Raw genomic sequence first — 16,444 nt, 5'->3', positions numbered from 1 at the left:
TTCATGAAAATGTTTTACAAATTCTTTTTTCCCGTGTTTGCAAATGACATTGGCACACGTGAGACTCTCATTGTGGTGAAGTGTCACATAGATCTTCCACAAATTAAAAAGCTTTGCAACACAAAGCCTTCCAACACTGTGCAACATGCACACCTCCGCCCTCCGCGTGGCATCCTGCTCCATGAACCCCGCCCCACGCTATCTGCCAATCAGCGCCCGCTGCGCCAAGCTATACCCGCCCCGTGCAGGTCCCATTGGCTGATCGCCTCCCCCTCGCTCCCAGCCCCCACCGTGGCCTCTCATTTGCCAATTATGAGACAGCGAGCCCTCCAATCGTAGACTAGAGCCGCAGCTCCGCCGCGGCTGATTGGCTCGCCGAGGGGACGGGGCGATTGTGACGGCACAATGCAGGAATGTGGTTGTCGGAGTGACGGATGGGGAGGTGCCGTCCGATTGGCTGCCGGCGAGCTGTCAATCACAAGGTTGTCCCGCTGCTTCCTGCACCAGTGTGTGTGTGTGTGTGTGTGTATCGCGGGGCGGGGGGAAACTCGGGAGTGGAGTCGAACAGAGTCAGCGGCCGGTGGAATGGAGGGGGTGCTGCACAAGTGGACCAACTATCTGAGCGGTAAGCGGAGCGCCGTATCCGTGCACCTTTTTGCTTTCGGGAATGCTGCAAGCGGAGCCTCGGGCAGAGGTTTAGCTTGTAGCTTAAAGGAGCAGCGCCCACTCACTCGCGGAGCATAGGGTGCAATTGACAATTGCTCTTTGCCATGCCCCCCTCTCGTCTCCTGAAGGCTTTGCTGGGGGACCGGCTCCACAACAGTTGCTGGGCTCGCCCCACATGCATGTTTGCACTTTCCAAGGTTTGCTACGTAGCCATTAGGAGTGGGAACTCCGGACTGAATTCTCATCCTTCCTTAACACCGGGGTGCTGAGGCCAATTGCCGTGCTTCTCCCACAACTGGTAGCAGCACAGTTTGAAGCTGGGACCTACTGATTTGTTTGGCTTAAAAAAGAGACTTGCATTTATGCAGCGCCTTTCAGGACACCAGGACGTCCCAAAGCGCTTTACAACCAATTCAGTACTTTTGAAGTAACCAGGGGGCATAGATTTAAAGTACCATATAGAAGGCTGGTTAACAAAATTGAGGCTCATGGAATAGGTGGGACAGTGGCAGCTTGGATAAGGAATTGGCTTAAGGACAGAAAACAGCGAGTTGTGGTAAATGGCTGTTTTTCAGACTGGAGGATGGTAGACAGTGATGTTCCCCAAGGGTCAGTGATGATACCAATCGACTGCAACAGGACATAGAAAGGCTAGCAGAATGGGCAGACAAGTGGCAGATGGAATTTAATACAGAGAAGTGTGAGGTGATGCATTTTGGCCGAAGGAACAGGGAGAGGCAATATACACTTAATGGCACAGTTTGAGTGTGCAGGGACAGAGGGACCTGGCAGTTAATGTGCATAGGTCCTTGAAGGTGGCGGGACATAGAGAGTGGTTAACAAAGCATATGGGATCTTGGGCTTCATAAATAGAGGTATTGAGTACAAAAGTAGAGAAGTTATGCTGAACCTTTATGAAGCGCTGGTTAGGCCACAACTGGAGTATTGTGTCCAGTTCTAGTCACCACACTTTAGGAAGGATGTGAAGGCACTTGAGAGGGTGCAGAGGAGATTTACCAGAATGGTTCCGGGGATGGGAGATCTTGGCTACAAGGACAGGTTGGAGAAGCTGGATTAGTTTTCATTAGAGCAAAGGAGGTTGAGGGATGATTTGATAGAAGTGTACAAGATTATGACGGGTTTGGATAGGCTAGACGGGGAAAGGGTGTTCCCACTAGTTGATGGTACAAGGACTAGGGGACACAGATTTAAGGTTTTGGGCAAGAGATACAGGGGGGACGTGAGGAAAAACTTTTATGCAGCGAGTGGTGAGGACCTGGAACTCGCTGCCGACGGAAGTGGTGGAAGCGGAGACACTCCATGTTTTCAAGGGGAGACTGGATAGGCACTTGAGGGAAATAAACTTTCAGGGCTACGGGGATAGAGCGGGGGAACGGGACTGACTGGATTGTTCTAGAGAGCTGGCACTAACTTGATGGGCCGAATGGCCTCCTCCTGTGCTGATATGACTCTCTGACTATAACTGGTAGGGGGTTTAGAGGGAAGTTGAGGAGAACTTTTTTCACCCAGAGGGTGGTGGGGGTCTGGAACTCACTGCCTGAAAGGGTGGGAGAGGCAGAAACCCTCACCACATTTAAAAAGTACTTGGATAGGCACTTGTAGTGCCGTAACCTACAGGGCTACAGACCAAGAGCTGGAAAGTGGGATTAGGCAGGATCGCCCCTTGTCAGCCGGCACAGACACGTTGGGCCGAATGGCGGCCTCCTGTGCTGTAAATTTCTATGAAGTGTAGTCTCTCTTGTAATGTAGGAAATGCTGCAGCCAATTTGTGCACAGCAAGCTCCCACAAATGGCTTCGTACCATATGAGGTGCGCCTACTACCCAAGCCATGAAGGCGAACCCCATGTTAAGGGTAGCTTAACATTGACTTCCCAATATCTGCAGGAGCTGAGGCTGCCAAGGTTTTGTGCACGGTTAGAAGTCAAGGGCCCAAAAAATGGAGTGTAGGCTGATGGTGCACTTCATTGGTCTGGTCATCCTGTGGAGGGTGAATCACTTGCCTCACAGGGAATAAGGGAGGATTGGAAAAATGGCTGGATGTTTGGGTGGTGGGGATCGTTGACCTGGCCCCTCTTGCTTAGCTAATAGCATCTGGTCACTGAGTTGAATTGGAAGAAGGCTGGAAGCAAGTCACTAGCTCTACCCTCTGATCTTAGAAATTATGTTTAGTGTGCAGAGGGAGAGGAACCCCCCCCCCCCCCCAAAAGGGAGGAAGCAAAAAAAGGAGCACTATAGATTATGGAAGGGTTTGATATGGTAGACATAAAGATAATTTCACTTGTGCGGAGTCCAACACTGGGAGCAATGAATGTAAGATAGTCACTAAATCCAATAGGGAATTCAGGAGAAACTTCTTTACCCAGGGAGTGGTTACAATGTGGAACTCGCTACCACAGGGAGTAGTTGAAGCGAATAGCTTAGATGCGTTTAAGGGGAAGCTAGATGAGGGAGAATGGAATAGAAAGAAAGACTTGCATTTATATAGCGCCTTTCACGACCGTCTCAAAGCACTTTACAGCCAATGAAGTACTGGCTGTGTCGTCACTGTTGTAATGTGGGATACGCAGCAGCCAATTTGCGCACAGCAAGCTCCCACAAACAGCAATGTGAAAATGACCAGATAAACTGTTTTTGTTATGTTAGTTGAGGGATAAATATTGGCCAGGACACCAAGGATAACTCCCCTGCTCTTCAACATCCACCTGAGAGGGCAGACGGGACCTCAGTTTAACGTCTCGCCTGAAAGACTGCATCTCCAACAGTGCAGCACTCCCTCAGTACCACACTGGAGCATCAGCCTAGATTTTTGTGCTCCAGTCCTTGGAGTGGGACTTGAACCCACAACCTTCTGACTCGGAGGCGAGTGTGCTACCCACTGAGCCACAGCTGATGTTGAAGAGGGGTGGGAGGAGGCTTGTATGGAGCATAAACACGGGCATGGACCTGTTGGGCCGAATGGCCTGATTCTGTGTTGTACGTTCTATGTAATGTTGCATGAATGTGAGGACAAATGTGACATGTCTACATTCCAGCCCAAAGAAAGTGAAGCTACTTTCTTAAAAGTAGAACAATGCCCTTTGGAGGGGAGCACCTTCAGTGTGAAGCATGCACCCCTAGAAACGATAAGGCAATATTGTTCAATCAACTTCGAGCTCACAGAACTTGAATGGGGTAAGGATGCCAATCGCCACTCGGCGTGACAGCCCGCTGAAATCAAACTGGCCAAATATATCATCCAAGCAATGCTTTCCAGCTAGAACCTTGGAAGTGGATCCAACCAGCAAAACAGAAATGTCAAGGAGGCGATGTTTCACCTTTTCTTAACACCTGCTAGTTCTGGCTGTCTGCTCCCTCAGCACAACCTCTAACGACACTCCAGTATACAAAGGTGGAGCCCGGTGCTCCCAAACAATACATACCAAGCTCTAGTACAAACTGCAGCTGAATGCCTATGTCCACACCCTAACTACACTGGTTTCTGGGTGTTGTACTTTGGTTTAAACTTTTGTTTGTATCAGTTGAAGCAGGATACTTGCCGCCTACTATTGAGGATGTTTTTTTTTTTAATTGTCTGCTTTAGATTTTTCTTTTGCACATTTTGTAAAGTACGTTTTTTGGAAAGAACCGCCTCGGTGAGGACAAGTTTACAGATTAGTAAAGCTTGATTTGGGTTTGAAAGGTATCCTGTATGTGCAGAAAAACTTGAGCTGCGTAATGAGTGGCACTGTGTTTGAGGCTGACACTGTGGCACCAGTTAAGGTAACTAAGTCCGTATCACAGGGTTGGAAATGCGCGGCTCTGATCTAAATGGCCTGGATGGAGCGTAGGAACAGCCATACTTTGCATTTCCAATAATACATAGATCTGCCCTTGGTGGGTGGTGGCTGGCGGAGGAGGAGGGGGGGTGGCATGGGAGGGCAAAGGACAGTTGATGCTAGATCAATTAATTTTAAATCTGAGATTGATAGCTTTCTGTTACCCAAAGGTATTAAGTGATGGGGCTAAGGTGGGTATATGGAGTTAGGTCACAGATCAGCCATGATCTCATTGAATGGCCGGCTCCTGTTCCTACGTTCCTCTAACGAAGGTTCACTCGGTTGATTCCTGAAATGAAAGGTTATGAGGAAAGGTTGAGCAGGTTAGGACTATTGGAGTTTAGAAGAATGAGAGGTGATCTTATTGAAACATATAAGATTCTGAGGGGGATTGACAGGGTGAATGCTGAGAGGATGTTTCCCTTCTTGGGGGAATCTAGAACGAGGGGGCATAGTTTCAGGATAAGGGGTCGCCCATTTAAGACGGAGATGAGGAGGAATTTCTTCTCTCAGGGTCGTGAATCTTTGGAATTCTCTGCCCCAGAGAGCTGTGGAGGCGGAGTCATTGAATATATTCCAGGCTGAGACAGACCGATATTTGAGCTACAGGGTTATGGGGAACAGGCAGGAAAGTGGAGTTGAGGCTAAGATCAGACCAGCCATGATTTTATTGAATGGTGGAGCAGGCTCAAGGGGCGAAATGGCCTACTCCTGGTCCTATTTCTTATGTTCTTATAATGCCCCAGGCATTTCAATTGTCATGTGTTCTTCACTCTTCCCATTCGTTATTTATCCCTCGTCCTAATCCTCTGGTGACACTTCTAATCTTTCTTCGGCAGGTTGGCAGCCGCGGTACTTTGTGTTGGATGGCACCGTATTCTCCTACTATGACTCGCAGGAAGATGTTGGCAAAGGGAGTAAAGGGAGCATCAAAATGGCCGTGTGTGAAATAAAAGGTAGCAAAGTGAAAGGCGATCTTGAGTTTGGAGTTAGAAAAAGGTTCGCATTGGACCCTTCTGTGAAGCACTCCCACGGTTAGGTATGGCCTGACCTGGGCTTGTGTTTGAGCTTGCTCTGAATTGCCAGTGTCAGGAATTCTGTCCGTCCTTGGTGCTTTTACCCAGTAGGCCTTCAGGGAAGCTTGAAATCTATATATATTTCAAATGAAAAATATTGGAGTTATGCCAAAGTCTGATTGTTTCTCACTGATGTGCCAGGGAGGGTGCAGTTCAGGTCTGTCCACTGAAGCATGCAGTCTGCTTGCACAGGTAAGTCTTTATGTTGGGGAGTTGTTGCTGCCAATGCAGCATCCTGTTTATCAGGATAATTCAGTGAATAGAAAGGAATGAAGACTTAAAGATAAAATGCTGACAATACACTGCTCCATTGGCACATGAAGGTGACTCGAACACATGTTCTATTTCTATCTCAACGTTGCAGTTTTTTTTCTTTGCATGAAGAATAAGGCTGTGTTGATATTGTGTGCGTAGATTACAACTGTACTGTCAGTGCGAGGCTTGAATCCTGAAATCCCCAACAAGATTTCAGTAATTGAATTGAAATTGCCGTCAACACAGAAATAACGGCTACGATTGGGATTGCGCATCCCATCCCAGTCTGCAACAGGAAACACTGGAGACACTTGGCAGGTCAGACAGCTTCTGTCAGTAAAACAGGAGCCAGACTTTTCGGGTTGAAACCCTTCCTCTGCTCTGAGCCACAGATTGACTCGTGTCTTCTGGACTGAAGCTGCTGAGACTCCAGTGTGGGGGAGTCTAGGACAAGGGGGGGGCAGAACCTTAAAATCAGAGCCAGGCCATCTAGGAGAGAAGTTAGGAAAGACTTCTTCACACGCAAGGGTGGTGGAAGTGTGGCGTGCTCTCCAACTAAAAGCAGTAGATGCTAGCTCAACTAATCACTTCAAATCAGAGATCGATAGATTTTTGCTAGTCAAGGGTATTAAAGGATATGGAGCCGAGGCGGGTATGTGGAGTTAGGTCACAGATCAGCCATGATCTCATTGAATGGTGGAACAGGCTCAAGGGGTTGAATGGCCTACTCCTGTTTCTATGTTCTGTTTCAGATTTTCAGCAGTGTTTTTGCTCTTTTTTTTGTCTGTTCCTGTCTGGCATTTGTTGGACTTCTTGTTGCTGCCTTGCTGTTCTTGTATTGTTGCTACCACATTATGGCCATTGGATTTTGTTGAAAGATTCACACGACGGGCACAGGTCCTAATCAGTTTAAATATCGTCTTCTCCCCACCGAAGTCCTATGTTTTTCTTGATAGTGCACGTAGCAGACAACACCCGGATGGATTTGATCATCCCGGGAGAGCAGTACTTCTACCTCAAGGCCGTGAACGCCGCAGAGAGACAGAAATGGTTGGTCGCACTTGGTAGTGCCAAAGCCTGCCTGGCAGACAGCAGGAGCAAGAAAGAGAAAGGTAATGCTTTATTTTGCGCTTCCCAGGAGAGTGTGATGTTCCTTGGTTTTGTTCACCTGAGTTCTTGTGACTCTTATCCTGTAACATTACCGATGCAGGTGCTGTACTATCTCTAGATACATTTATAGTAGAAAATGCATGGGGAGCCCCCACCACCCCAATAGGATCATAGAATGGTTACAGCACAGAAGAAGGCCATTCGGCCCGACTAGCCCGTGCTGGCTCTCCAAGAGCCCTTCAGCTAGTCCCACTCTCCTGCCCTTTACCCGTAGCCCTGCAAATTGTTTTGCAGGGAGAAAGAACAAAGACGTTGCATGGAACAATATTGTACACACTTGATGGATTGTCGGTCCTCTAACACTGTGAAGCCTCCTGGCTGACATAACCCGAGTAAGAAGTCAACACTGACCACTTTTTATTAGCTCTGGGCTGACATGTAGCAGCTGCAGTATCCAAAGTGGGGTTTATTCACTGGAACTTCTGGCTGGAGTGGGCATCACCTCTTACAGAAGGTAGGTACTGCAGGGAATTCGGGGCTAGATCTGGACTAGTTTCGATCGCCTAGATAGGTTGGAGAGGAATTTTTCCCCCCAAATTGGCCTGGGGTTTTATCTCTTTTTTTCGTCTCTCCCAGGAGATCACATGGTGTGGGGTGGGGAGTGTATATGTTGCGATACACAGGGTGTCACAATTGTGTAGGACAGGCTGGATAGACCAGAGTGTCTTTACCTGTCCGTCAGTGTTCATTCGCATGTTGGTAAAGTTTTCAGTTGATTTAACATTTAATAATTTTTGCCCAGATACAAAGTAACCTATGGGAAGGGTTGATGCTTCATGAGATTTGTCGTCTCCAGTGTCTGCTTTCTAAACCCCTCCCTGCACTATTGGAGCTTACAGTGTATGTTTCTTTAACACCCCATAGTGATTACAAGGCTGTAACACTGAAGGTTTATGACTGCACTCTCAGTTTATAATGGTCATTTAAGCCCTTGATCAGATTACTGTCTCCTAATCGCTCCTGGATGCCATAATCATCCCTTTTAAAATCTTTTGCAGTGGGGAAGCGTAATCTTGAAAAGAGCTAATTGAATTTTATGGCTGAATTGAAGTCTTACTCACTGATCTAATGCAGATTTGGATAACGATCTTGTAACATCTCCAAAAGCTGCAGGAGAAGGAACAACAGGCCAGGGAGGAACCAGCAAAAATGCTTCTAATTGATGAAACAAAGGCTGACCTACATTTATTTAGCACCTTTCATAACCTCCAGACATCCCAAAGTGCTTCAGTGTCAGCTGTGGCTCAGTGGGCAGCGCACTCTCCTCTTGAGTCATAAGGTTGTGGGTTCAAGTCCCACACCAGTCTTGAGCACAAAAATCTAGGCTGACACTCCCAGTGCAGTACTGAGGGAGTGCTGCACTGTCGGAGGTGTTGTCTTTCGGATGAGATGTTAAACCCCCCAGTCTGCGCGCTCAGGTGGATGTAAAAGATCCCACGGCACTATTTTGAAGAAGAGCAGGGGAGTTCTCCCCGGTGTCCTGGCCAATATTTATCCCTCAATCAACATCAAAAGGGAAAGCCTTGCTTGACCAACCTCATTTAATTTTTTGAAGGGGTAACAGAGAGTAGACCAGGGTAATGCAGTAGATGTAATTTACCTAGATTTTCAAAAGGCCTTTGATAAGGTACCACATAATAGACTAATGAATAAGGTCAGAGAATGCGGAGTCGGGACGAGTAGCAGAATGGATAGCTAGCTGGCTTCAATACAGAAAGCAGCGAGTAGGGGCAAAGGGTAGCTATTCGCAGTGGCAGAAGGTGGCTAGTGGTGTTCCACGAGGATCAGTGCTGGGACCACTGCTGTTCACAATTTATATTAACCATTTAGACTTTGAATCAAAAACACAGTTTCTAAATTTGCAGATGACACCAAATTCGGGGGGATAGTTAATGCTGAGGAAGACTGCTACAAATTACAGGAAGACATTAATAAACTTGCAGAATGGGCATATAATTGGCAAATGAAAGTCAACACATAATTGTGAGGTATTACATTTGGGTAGGAAGAATAGGGAGGTCACATTACTTGGAGGGTGTGAGTCTGGGTGGGGTAGAGGAACAAAGGGATCTAGGAGTACAAATACATAAATCACAAAGTTGCGACACAGGTTAACAAGGCCATTTATTAAAAAAAAGAAAACAGGCACTGGGGTTTATTTCGAGAGGGATAGAATTGAAAAGTAGGGAAGTTATGCGAAACTTGGCTAGACCACACTTGGAGTACTGCGTGTAGTTCTGGTCGCCATATTATTAAAAAAGATATAGAGGCACTGGAGAGGGTGCAGAGAAGATTTGCGAGGATATACCTATCTGGAAAGGATGAACAGGCTGGGTCTCTTTTCGCTTGAAAAAAGAAGGCTGAGGGGTGACCTAATAGAGATCTTTAAAATTATGAAAGGGTTTGATAGAGTGGATACAGAGAGAATGTTTCCACTTGTGGGGAAGAGCATAACTAGAGGCCATCAATAAGAACATAAGAAGTAGGAGCAGGAGTAGGCCATAAGGCCCCTCGGGCCTGCTCCGCCATTCAATAGGATCATGGCTGATCTGAATCTAGACTCACGTCCACTTCCCTGCCCTCTCCCCGTAACCCCTAATTCCCTTATCTGCTAGGAAACTGTCTATCTCCATTTTAAATCTATTTAATGTTGCAGCTTCCACAGCTCTCTGGGGTAGCAAATTCCATAGATTTACTACCCTGAGTGAAGAAGTTTCTCCTCATCTCAGTTTTGAAAGGGCAGCCCCTTATTCTTAGACTATGCCCCCTAGTTCTAGTCTCACCCATCAGTGGAAACATCCTCACCGCATCCACCCGATCAAGCCCCCTCACAATCTTATATGTTTCGATAAGATCGCCTCTCATTCTTCTGAACTCCAATGAGTAGAGTCCCAACCTACTCAACCTTTCCTCATACGTCAACCCCCTCATCTCCGGAATCAACCGAGTGAACCTTCTCTGAACCGCCTCGAGAGCAAATATATCTTTTCTTAAATATGGAAACCAAAACTGCACGCAGTATTCCAGGTGTGGCCTCACCAATACCCTGTATAACTGCAGCAAGACTTCCCTGTTTTTATACTCCATCCCCCTTGTAATAAAAGCCAAGATTCCATTGGCCTTCCTGATCACCTGCTGCACCTACATACTAACTTTGTGTTTCATGCACCAGGACCCCCAGATCCCTTTGAACTGTAGCACTTTGCAGTTTCTCTCCATTTAGATAATAACTTGCTCTTTGATTTTTTCTGCCAAAGTGCATAACCTCACACTTTCCAACATTATATTGCATCTGCCAAATCTCTGCCCACTCACTTAGCCTGTCTATGTCCTTTTACAGGTTTTTTATGTCCTCCTCACTCACTGCTTTCCCTCCCATCTTTGTATCGTCGGCAAACTTGGATATGTTGCACTCGGTCCCTTCCTCCAAATCGTTAATATAGATTGTAAAGAGTTGGGGTCCCAGCACTGACCCCTGCGGAACACCACTAGTTACTGATTGCCAGCCCGAGAACGAACCATTTATCCCAACTCTTTGTTTTCTGTTAGATAGCCAATCTTCCACCCATGCCAGTATATTACCCCCAATCCCGTGATTTTTTTTATCTTGATCAGTAATCTTTTGTGTGGAACCTTGTCAAATGCCTTTTGGAAGTCCAAATACACCACATCCACTGGTTCCCCTTTATCCACCCTGTATGTTACATCCTCAAAGAATTCGAGCAAATTTGTCAAACATGACTTCCCCTTCGTAAAACCATGCTGACTCTGTCCTATTAAATTATGTTTATCCAAATGCTCTGTTACTGCTTCCTTAATAATGGACTCCAACATTTTGCCAACCACAGATGTTAGGCTAACTGGTCTATAGCTTCCATCTTTTTGCCTACTTCCCTTCTTAAATAAAAGTGTTACATTAGCAGTTTTCCAATCTGCCGGGACCTTTCCTGAGTCCAGGGAGTTCTGGAAAATGATCACCAATGCATCCACAATCCCTACCGCCACTTCTCTCAAGACCCTAGGATGTAGGCCATCAGGTCCGGGGGATTTATCCGCCTTAAGTCCCATTATTTTACTGAGTACCATCTCCTTAGTGATTTTAATCGTGTTTAGCTCCTTCCCCCCCCCCCCCATTGCCCCCTGTTTGTCCAGTGTTGGGATATTTTTAGTGTCCTCTACTGTAAAGACTGATACAAAATATTTGTTCAGCGTCTTTGCCATCTCCATGTTCCCCACCACTAGTTTCCCAGTCCCATCCTCTAAGGGACCAATGTAAGATAGTCACCAAGAAATCCAATAGGGAATTCAGAAGAAACTTCTTTACCCAAAAAGTGGTGAGAATGTGGAACTTGCTACCACAGGGAATGGTTGAAGCAAATAGTACAGATGCATTTAAGGGGAGGCTAGACAAGCATATAAGGGAGAAGGGAATAGAGGGTTATGCTGATAGTTAGATGAGGAAAGACTGGAGGAGGCTCGAGTGGAGCATAAACGCCGGCATGGACTGGTTGGGCCGAATGGCCTGTTTCTGTGCTGTATTTTCTACATTACATCAGTGACTACACTTCAAAAGTTCTTCATTGGCTGTAAAGTGCTTTGGGGCGTCCGGTGGTCGTGAAAGGCGCTGTAGAAAGTCAGTCTTTCTTTAAATGTAGGGTGACCTTTGGGAAACAGTGACACACAATATAATTTGGTTCAGTGTAAGAATAGAAAAGGAACAAGAAACAAGCCAAGGACTGGGTGGGGGGGGGAAAGCAAATTATAGCTTTTAAAAAAAAAAAAAAAAAGACCTTCTCCAGATTAAATGGAAGGAAAAATTGGGAAATCGCACTGTCCAATGGGACATGTGGAGATGGAACTGGTACAAATCAAGTACACTCACTAGGATGTTGCCAGTAATAAAGGGGTAGAGTTATGAGAAGTTAGGGTTTCTTTCACCAAAACTGAGAATATTGAGGAGTGACCTGATCGAGGTCTTCAAGGTCGTGAAGGGTTATGATATGGACAGTAGTGATGACGAGAGTGCAAACTTATCAACAAGCGTTAAACGAGAGGTTGGAAAACGTTTAGTTGCACACGGCAGTTAGAATGTGGAATTCTCTGCCACAAACTGCTGCGCAGAGTCCTTAAAGTACTTTTAAATGGGAATTAGATAGTTACTTAAACACAATATTTAAAGGTACGGGGAGTGAGCAGGAGAGTGGGTTTAGACTGGGTGGGATATTAAAGGGTATGGGGATTGAGGGGGTGAGTGGGTTTAGACTGGGTGGCTCATGGTGCGGACTTGATAGTGTTTCTGTGCTGTAACAGTCTAGGATTCTGAGAAATCTCTCAATTTGTAATGCTGGAATGTGATACTGTGAATAACGCATGTTGACATTACTATGGGTACAAAATTAAATAAAGTACATTGCTCTGATTTAATAGCTTGTTCCTGAATCTAGTAATGTGCTCCTTTTGAATACTGTACAGTATTCTACCGTGTTAGATCCGTGGTTGTGGATAAATAATTACACGGATGCTGTACATAAACAAATAACAGGTCTTTACTGGAGGAGGGCAATCTCTAGACTGGAGTACAGAGGCATGCGCACAGCTTATATACTGGTGTGGTTACTGCCGGTACTACACTATACAGGAGCTGTAAAAAGTAGTTCTGACTTAAAGCACATACACTACAATTCCTCCCTTTTTAGATTAATAATACCCCCTTAATATTCAAATAACAATTACATTTTTACATGTACATTCAATAACAAAAAGTCCATTTATAGATTCAGTCTTTGGGGCGGCTTCCTGACCCTTTCGGGATAGCGCCTTTCCGGAGGTTCTTGTTCTTGGTGCAGAGGTGATTCTGACCCCCTTTCATCGGGTTCCACTGCTACTGGGTCTGAAGTAGATACTACCGGTATGTCGGGTTCATCCCCAGGTACTCGAGACATGGGGTTGACTCATTCCTGTGATGCTAAGATCTGATCGACGTGGCGTCTCACAATGTTCTCCCCGACATCCACTGTGTACATTAATGGCCCCTGCCTTGTACATATTGTTCCGGGTTGCCACTTCTCTGTTCGATAGTCCCGGGCCAAGACTGGTTGCCCTACATTGAAGCTCCTTGTCGGCTTCTCGTTGATGTGCTGGAATTGTTTGTCCTCAACATTTCTTCGCACATTTGGTCTGAGTAAGTCCAGACGAGATCTCAACCTTCGGTTAAAGAACATCATGGCCGGGGTCTGGTTGGTAACTGCATGTGTCGCGTTTCGGTAGGCTAATAAGAAATTGTCCATCTTATGCTGTAGTGGAATTTCCTCGTCGCACATGGCCTTTATCGCCGCCTTAAAGGTTTGTACGAACCTCTCAGCCAATCCATTGGTGGCTGGATGATACGGGGCGGATGTGTAATGCCTTACTCCATTCCTTTTCATGAATTTTTGGAACTCATCGGACACAAACTGTGGTCCATTATCAGAGCAGATCTGCTCTGGCAACCCGTTTCTGGCAAATATGGTCCGTAGGACTGCAATCGTTTTCTCTGTAGTGGTTGAAGACATCTTTATCACCTCCGGCCACTTTGAATGAGCATCCACTGCTATTAAGAACATTGAGTCCATGAATGGGCCAGCGAAATCAATGTGCACCCGTTGCCATGGAGAGGAGGGCCACTCCCATGGGTGTAGAGGGGCATGTGGTGGTGCATTTTGGACCTTCTGGCATCCTAAGCAGCTCTTAGTTAGGTCTTCGATTTGTTGATCGATTCTTGGCCACCACACAAGCCCTAGCTAGGCTTTTCATTTTCACTCCCCCCCCAGATGACCTTCATGTAGCTCATTTAGCACTCTCTCCCTTAACTTGGGTGGAATCACCACTGGATCCACACATCACTGTCCCCTGGCATACTGACAGCTGTTCTCTTCTGGATAAGAATGCTGGCAACAGTGAGTCGCCATGTGTTGGCCATCCCCTCACCGTCAATTCATATACCCGTGACGGCGTCGGATCATTGCGGGTCTCCTCTATATCCGCGTTTGTTACTGGCAATCGTTCAATTATCGCCGAATAAAATATCTCTATAGGGTCCACTGCTGGTGCTTCCTCCACAGTAGGCAGTGGCAGGCGCGATAGCCCATCAGCGTTCCCATGCTGTCTCGTGCCTTTATATTCCATTTCATATTGATTCGCCCCTAGAAACAGGGACCATCTCTGTAACCGCTGTGCAGTCATTACTGGCACGCCCTTCTTAGGATTAAAGATGGAGACAAGTGGTTGGTGGTCAGTCAGCAAGGTGAACTTCTGTCCATGCAGATAGTGGTTGAATTTTTTTACTCCCCATACTAGGCTGAGGGCCTCCCTGTCAATCTGGGCGTAGTTGCGCTCAGCTGAGGTTAGTGACCGAGACGCAAAGACTACTGGCCTCTCCAACCCGTCTGGGAATTTGTGCGACAGCACCGCTCCAATCCCATAGGGTGATGCATCACATGCCAAATGAATTGGTAGTGCTGGGTTGAAATGGGCCAACACCTCTTTTGATGTGATCAATTCTTTACACTTCTGGAAAGCTCGTCTACGTTCGTCATTCCACTTCCATGGTACCACTGTTTGCAGTAGGGTGTTCAGTGGGTGTAATACCGTGGACAAATTTGGTAAGAACTTGTGGTAATAGTTTACCAGCCCGAGGAACGACCTCAGTTGTGACACATTTTCCGGTGCTGGAGCCTTGACTACTGCCTCTATCTTGTCAGGGGACTTATGTAACCCCTCTTCATCGATGACGTGGCCGCAATACGAGATCTGTTTCTGGAAAAACTGGCACTTGTGGCGATTAGCTCGTAGCCCATATTCCTTTAATCTGGCGAGCACCTTCTCCAAGTTAGCGAGGTGATCACCGTCATTTTCGCCCGTGACCAAGATGTCGTCCAAATAACACTGGGTCCCTGGAATCCCTTGCAGGACCTGATCCATCGCCCTTTGCCAGATAGCCGGAGCCGAGGCTACTCCAAACACCAGCCGGTTGTATTGATAGAGACCTTTATGGGTGTTGATCGTTAAGGTAATGTTTCGAAGCTTCTTCTACCTCCATTTGCACGTACGCCTGGGCTAGATCAATTTTTGTGAAGCGTTTACCACCAGATAGCGAGGCGAAAATATCCTCAATTCGTGGAAGCGGATATTGCACCGTGTGAAGGACTGGGTTCACTGTCACCTTAAAATCCCCACAGATGCGGACCACCTTTGGTTCCCCAGGCGTATTACTCAACGACCTCTTCATTACAGGAACGATGGGTGTAGCCCACTCGCTCCAGTCCACTTTGGACAGTACTCCTGAATGTTCCAACCCTTCCAGCTCTGCTTCAACTGCTGGTCTGATCGCATAAGGCACTGGTCTGGCCTTCAGAAACTTTGGGCTTGCATTATCCTCTATTTTAATTGTTGCTGTTATTCCTTTTAGTGCTCCTAGTCCCTCCTGGAACACTTCTTTTGCGTCAGTTGGCATTTTTGACAGTCGTCCAGGTGTGACGTCGTCATCCTTTTTGGCCTCCACCTTCAGTGCCTGTATGGAATGCCAATCTAAATGTATCTTCCGGATCCATTCACGTCCTAGCAGTGGTGGTCCTCCATTTGGCAATACATATATATCCATTTTAGGTATTTCCTGACCTTTATATGTCACTTTCACCCTTATTTTTCCTTTGGGGTAGACTTTTTGCCCCGTATACGTCTTCAAGACAATCTCTAGCTTTCAAGGGTATGTGTGAAAATAGCTGCTTGTAGTCTCTTTGATTTATGACTGTTAGAGCTGACCCTGTGTCCAATTCCATTTCCACTTGGACTCCGTCTATCTTGAGTGTAACCCAGATAGTCTGGTGATCCTCCATTTCGGTTACATTATGTAGTTTCAGACAACCCAGCTCCTTGCTTCCGGAGTCTGTCACTTTTCTGTTCATCTGAACCACTGTCCATCACCTGGTGTACCTTTTTGTACTTCTCCTGTGGAGATTTCTTACTGTTGGTTTTCCTTCCCAGACCTGCAGGCTCTTGCTATGTGTCCTGCTTTCCCACACTCTGCACACTTGGTCCTTGAACCAACAAGCTTTCTGGTCATGTGTTGTTCTGCCGCAGCGATAGCACTTCCCTGTTCCATAGGTCATTTCGTTGGTGCCATATTCTTGCGGTCTCCGTTGTATCTCTGCAGCGCCCCTTGCGGCTGCTTCGTGTGATACTGCCATACTGAAAGCTTTGTCCAGCGTAAGGTCCTTTTCTGATAGAAGCCGTTTCTGGGTTCCTTCACTTTGTAGCCCACACACAAACTTGTCCCTTTAACGTGTCTGCTAGTCCCGCTCCAAACTGGCAGTATTTCGATAGCTTGCGCAGTTCCGTTAGGTACTCAGCATTGCTTTTGTCTTTGTGTTGGTTCCTTTTATGGAACTTAAATCGTTCTGCTA

General features: G+C 46.6%; 1 protein-coding gene across 1 annotated transcript in view; it reads left to right on the top strand.

Annotated features, from left to right (window-relative positions):
* The first annotated feature begins 491 nt into the window (after positions 1–491).
* LOC147097047 (pleckstrin homology domain-containing family A member 3-like) overlaps positions 492–16,444 on the top strand; it is a 34,293-nt gene continuing 18,340 nt past the window's right edge. The window contains exons 1-3 of the mRNA XM_085972808.1: positions 492–625; positions 5,343–5,459; positions 6,791–6,946. Of these exons, the coding sequence (XP_085828934.1) occupies positions 586–625; positions 5,343–5,459; positions 6,791–6,946 (313 nt within the window). The 5' untranslated portion in view covers positions 492–585. The remainder of the gene's footprint in view (positions 626–5,342; positions 5,460–6,790; positions 6,947–16,444) is intronic.

Source organism: Somniosus microcephalus, chromosome 33 (genome assembly GCF_052327205.1).
Source record: "Somniosus microcephalus isolate GS21.2 chromosome 33, FLI_Smic_1.0, whole genome shotgun sequence".
Taxonomy (NCBI): Eukaryota; Metazoa; Chordata; class Chondrichthyes; order Squaliformes; family Somniosidae; genus Somniosus; species Somniosus microcephalus.
The sequence above is the reverse complement of the archived record's forward strand: the minus strand, read 5'-3'. Positions and strand labels throughout refer to the sequence as shown.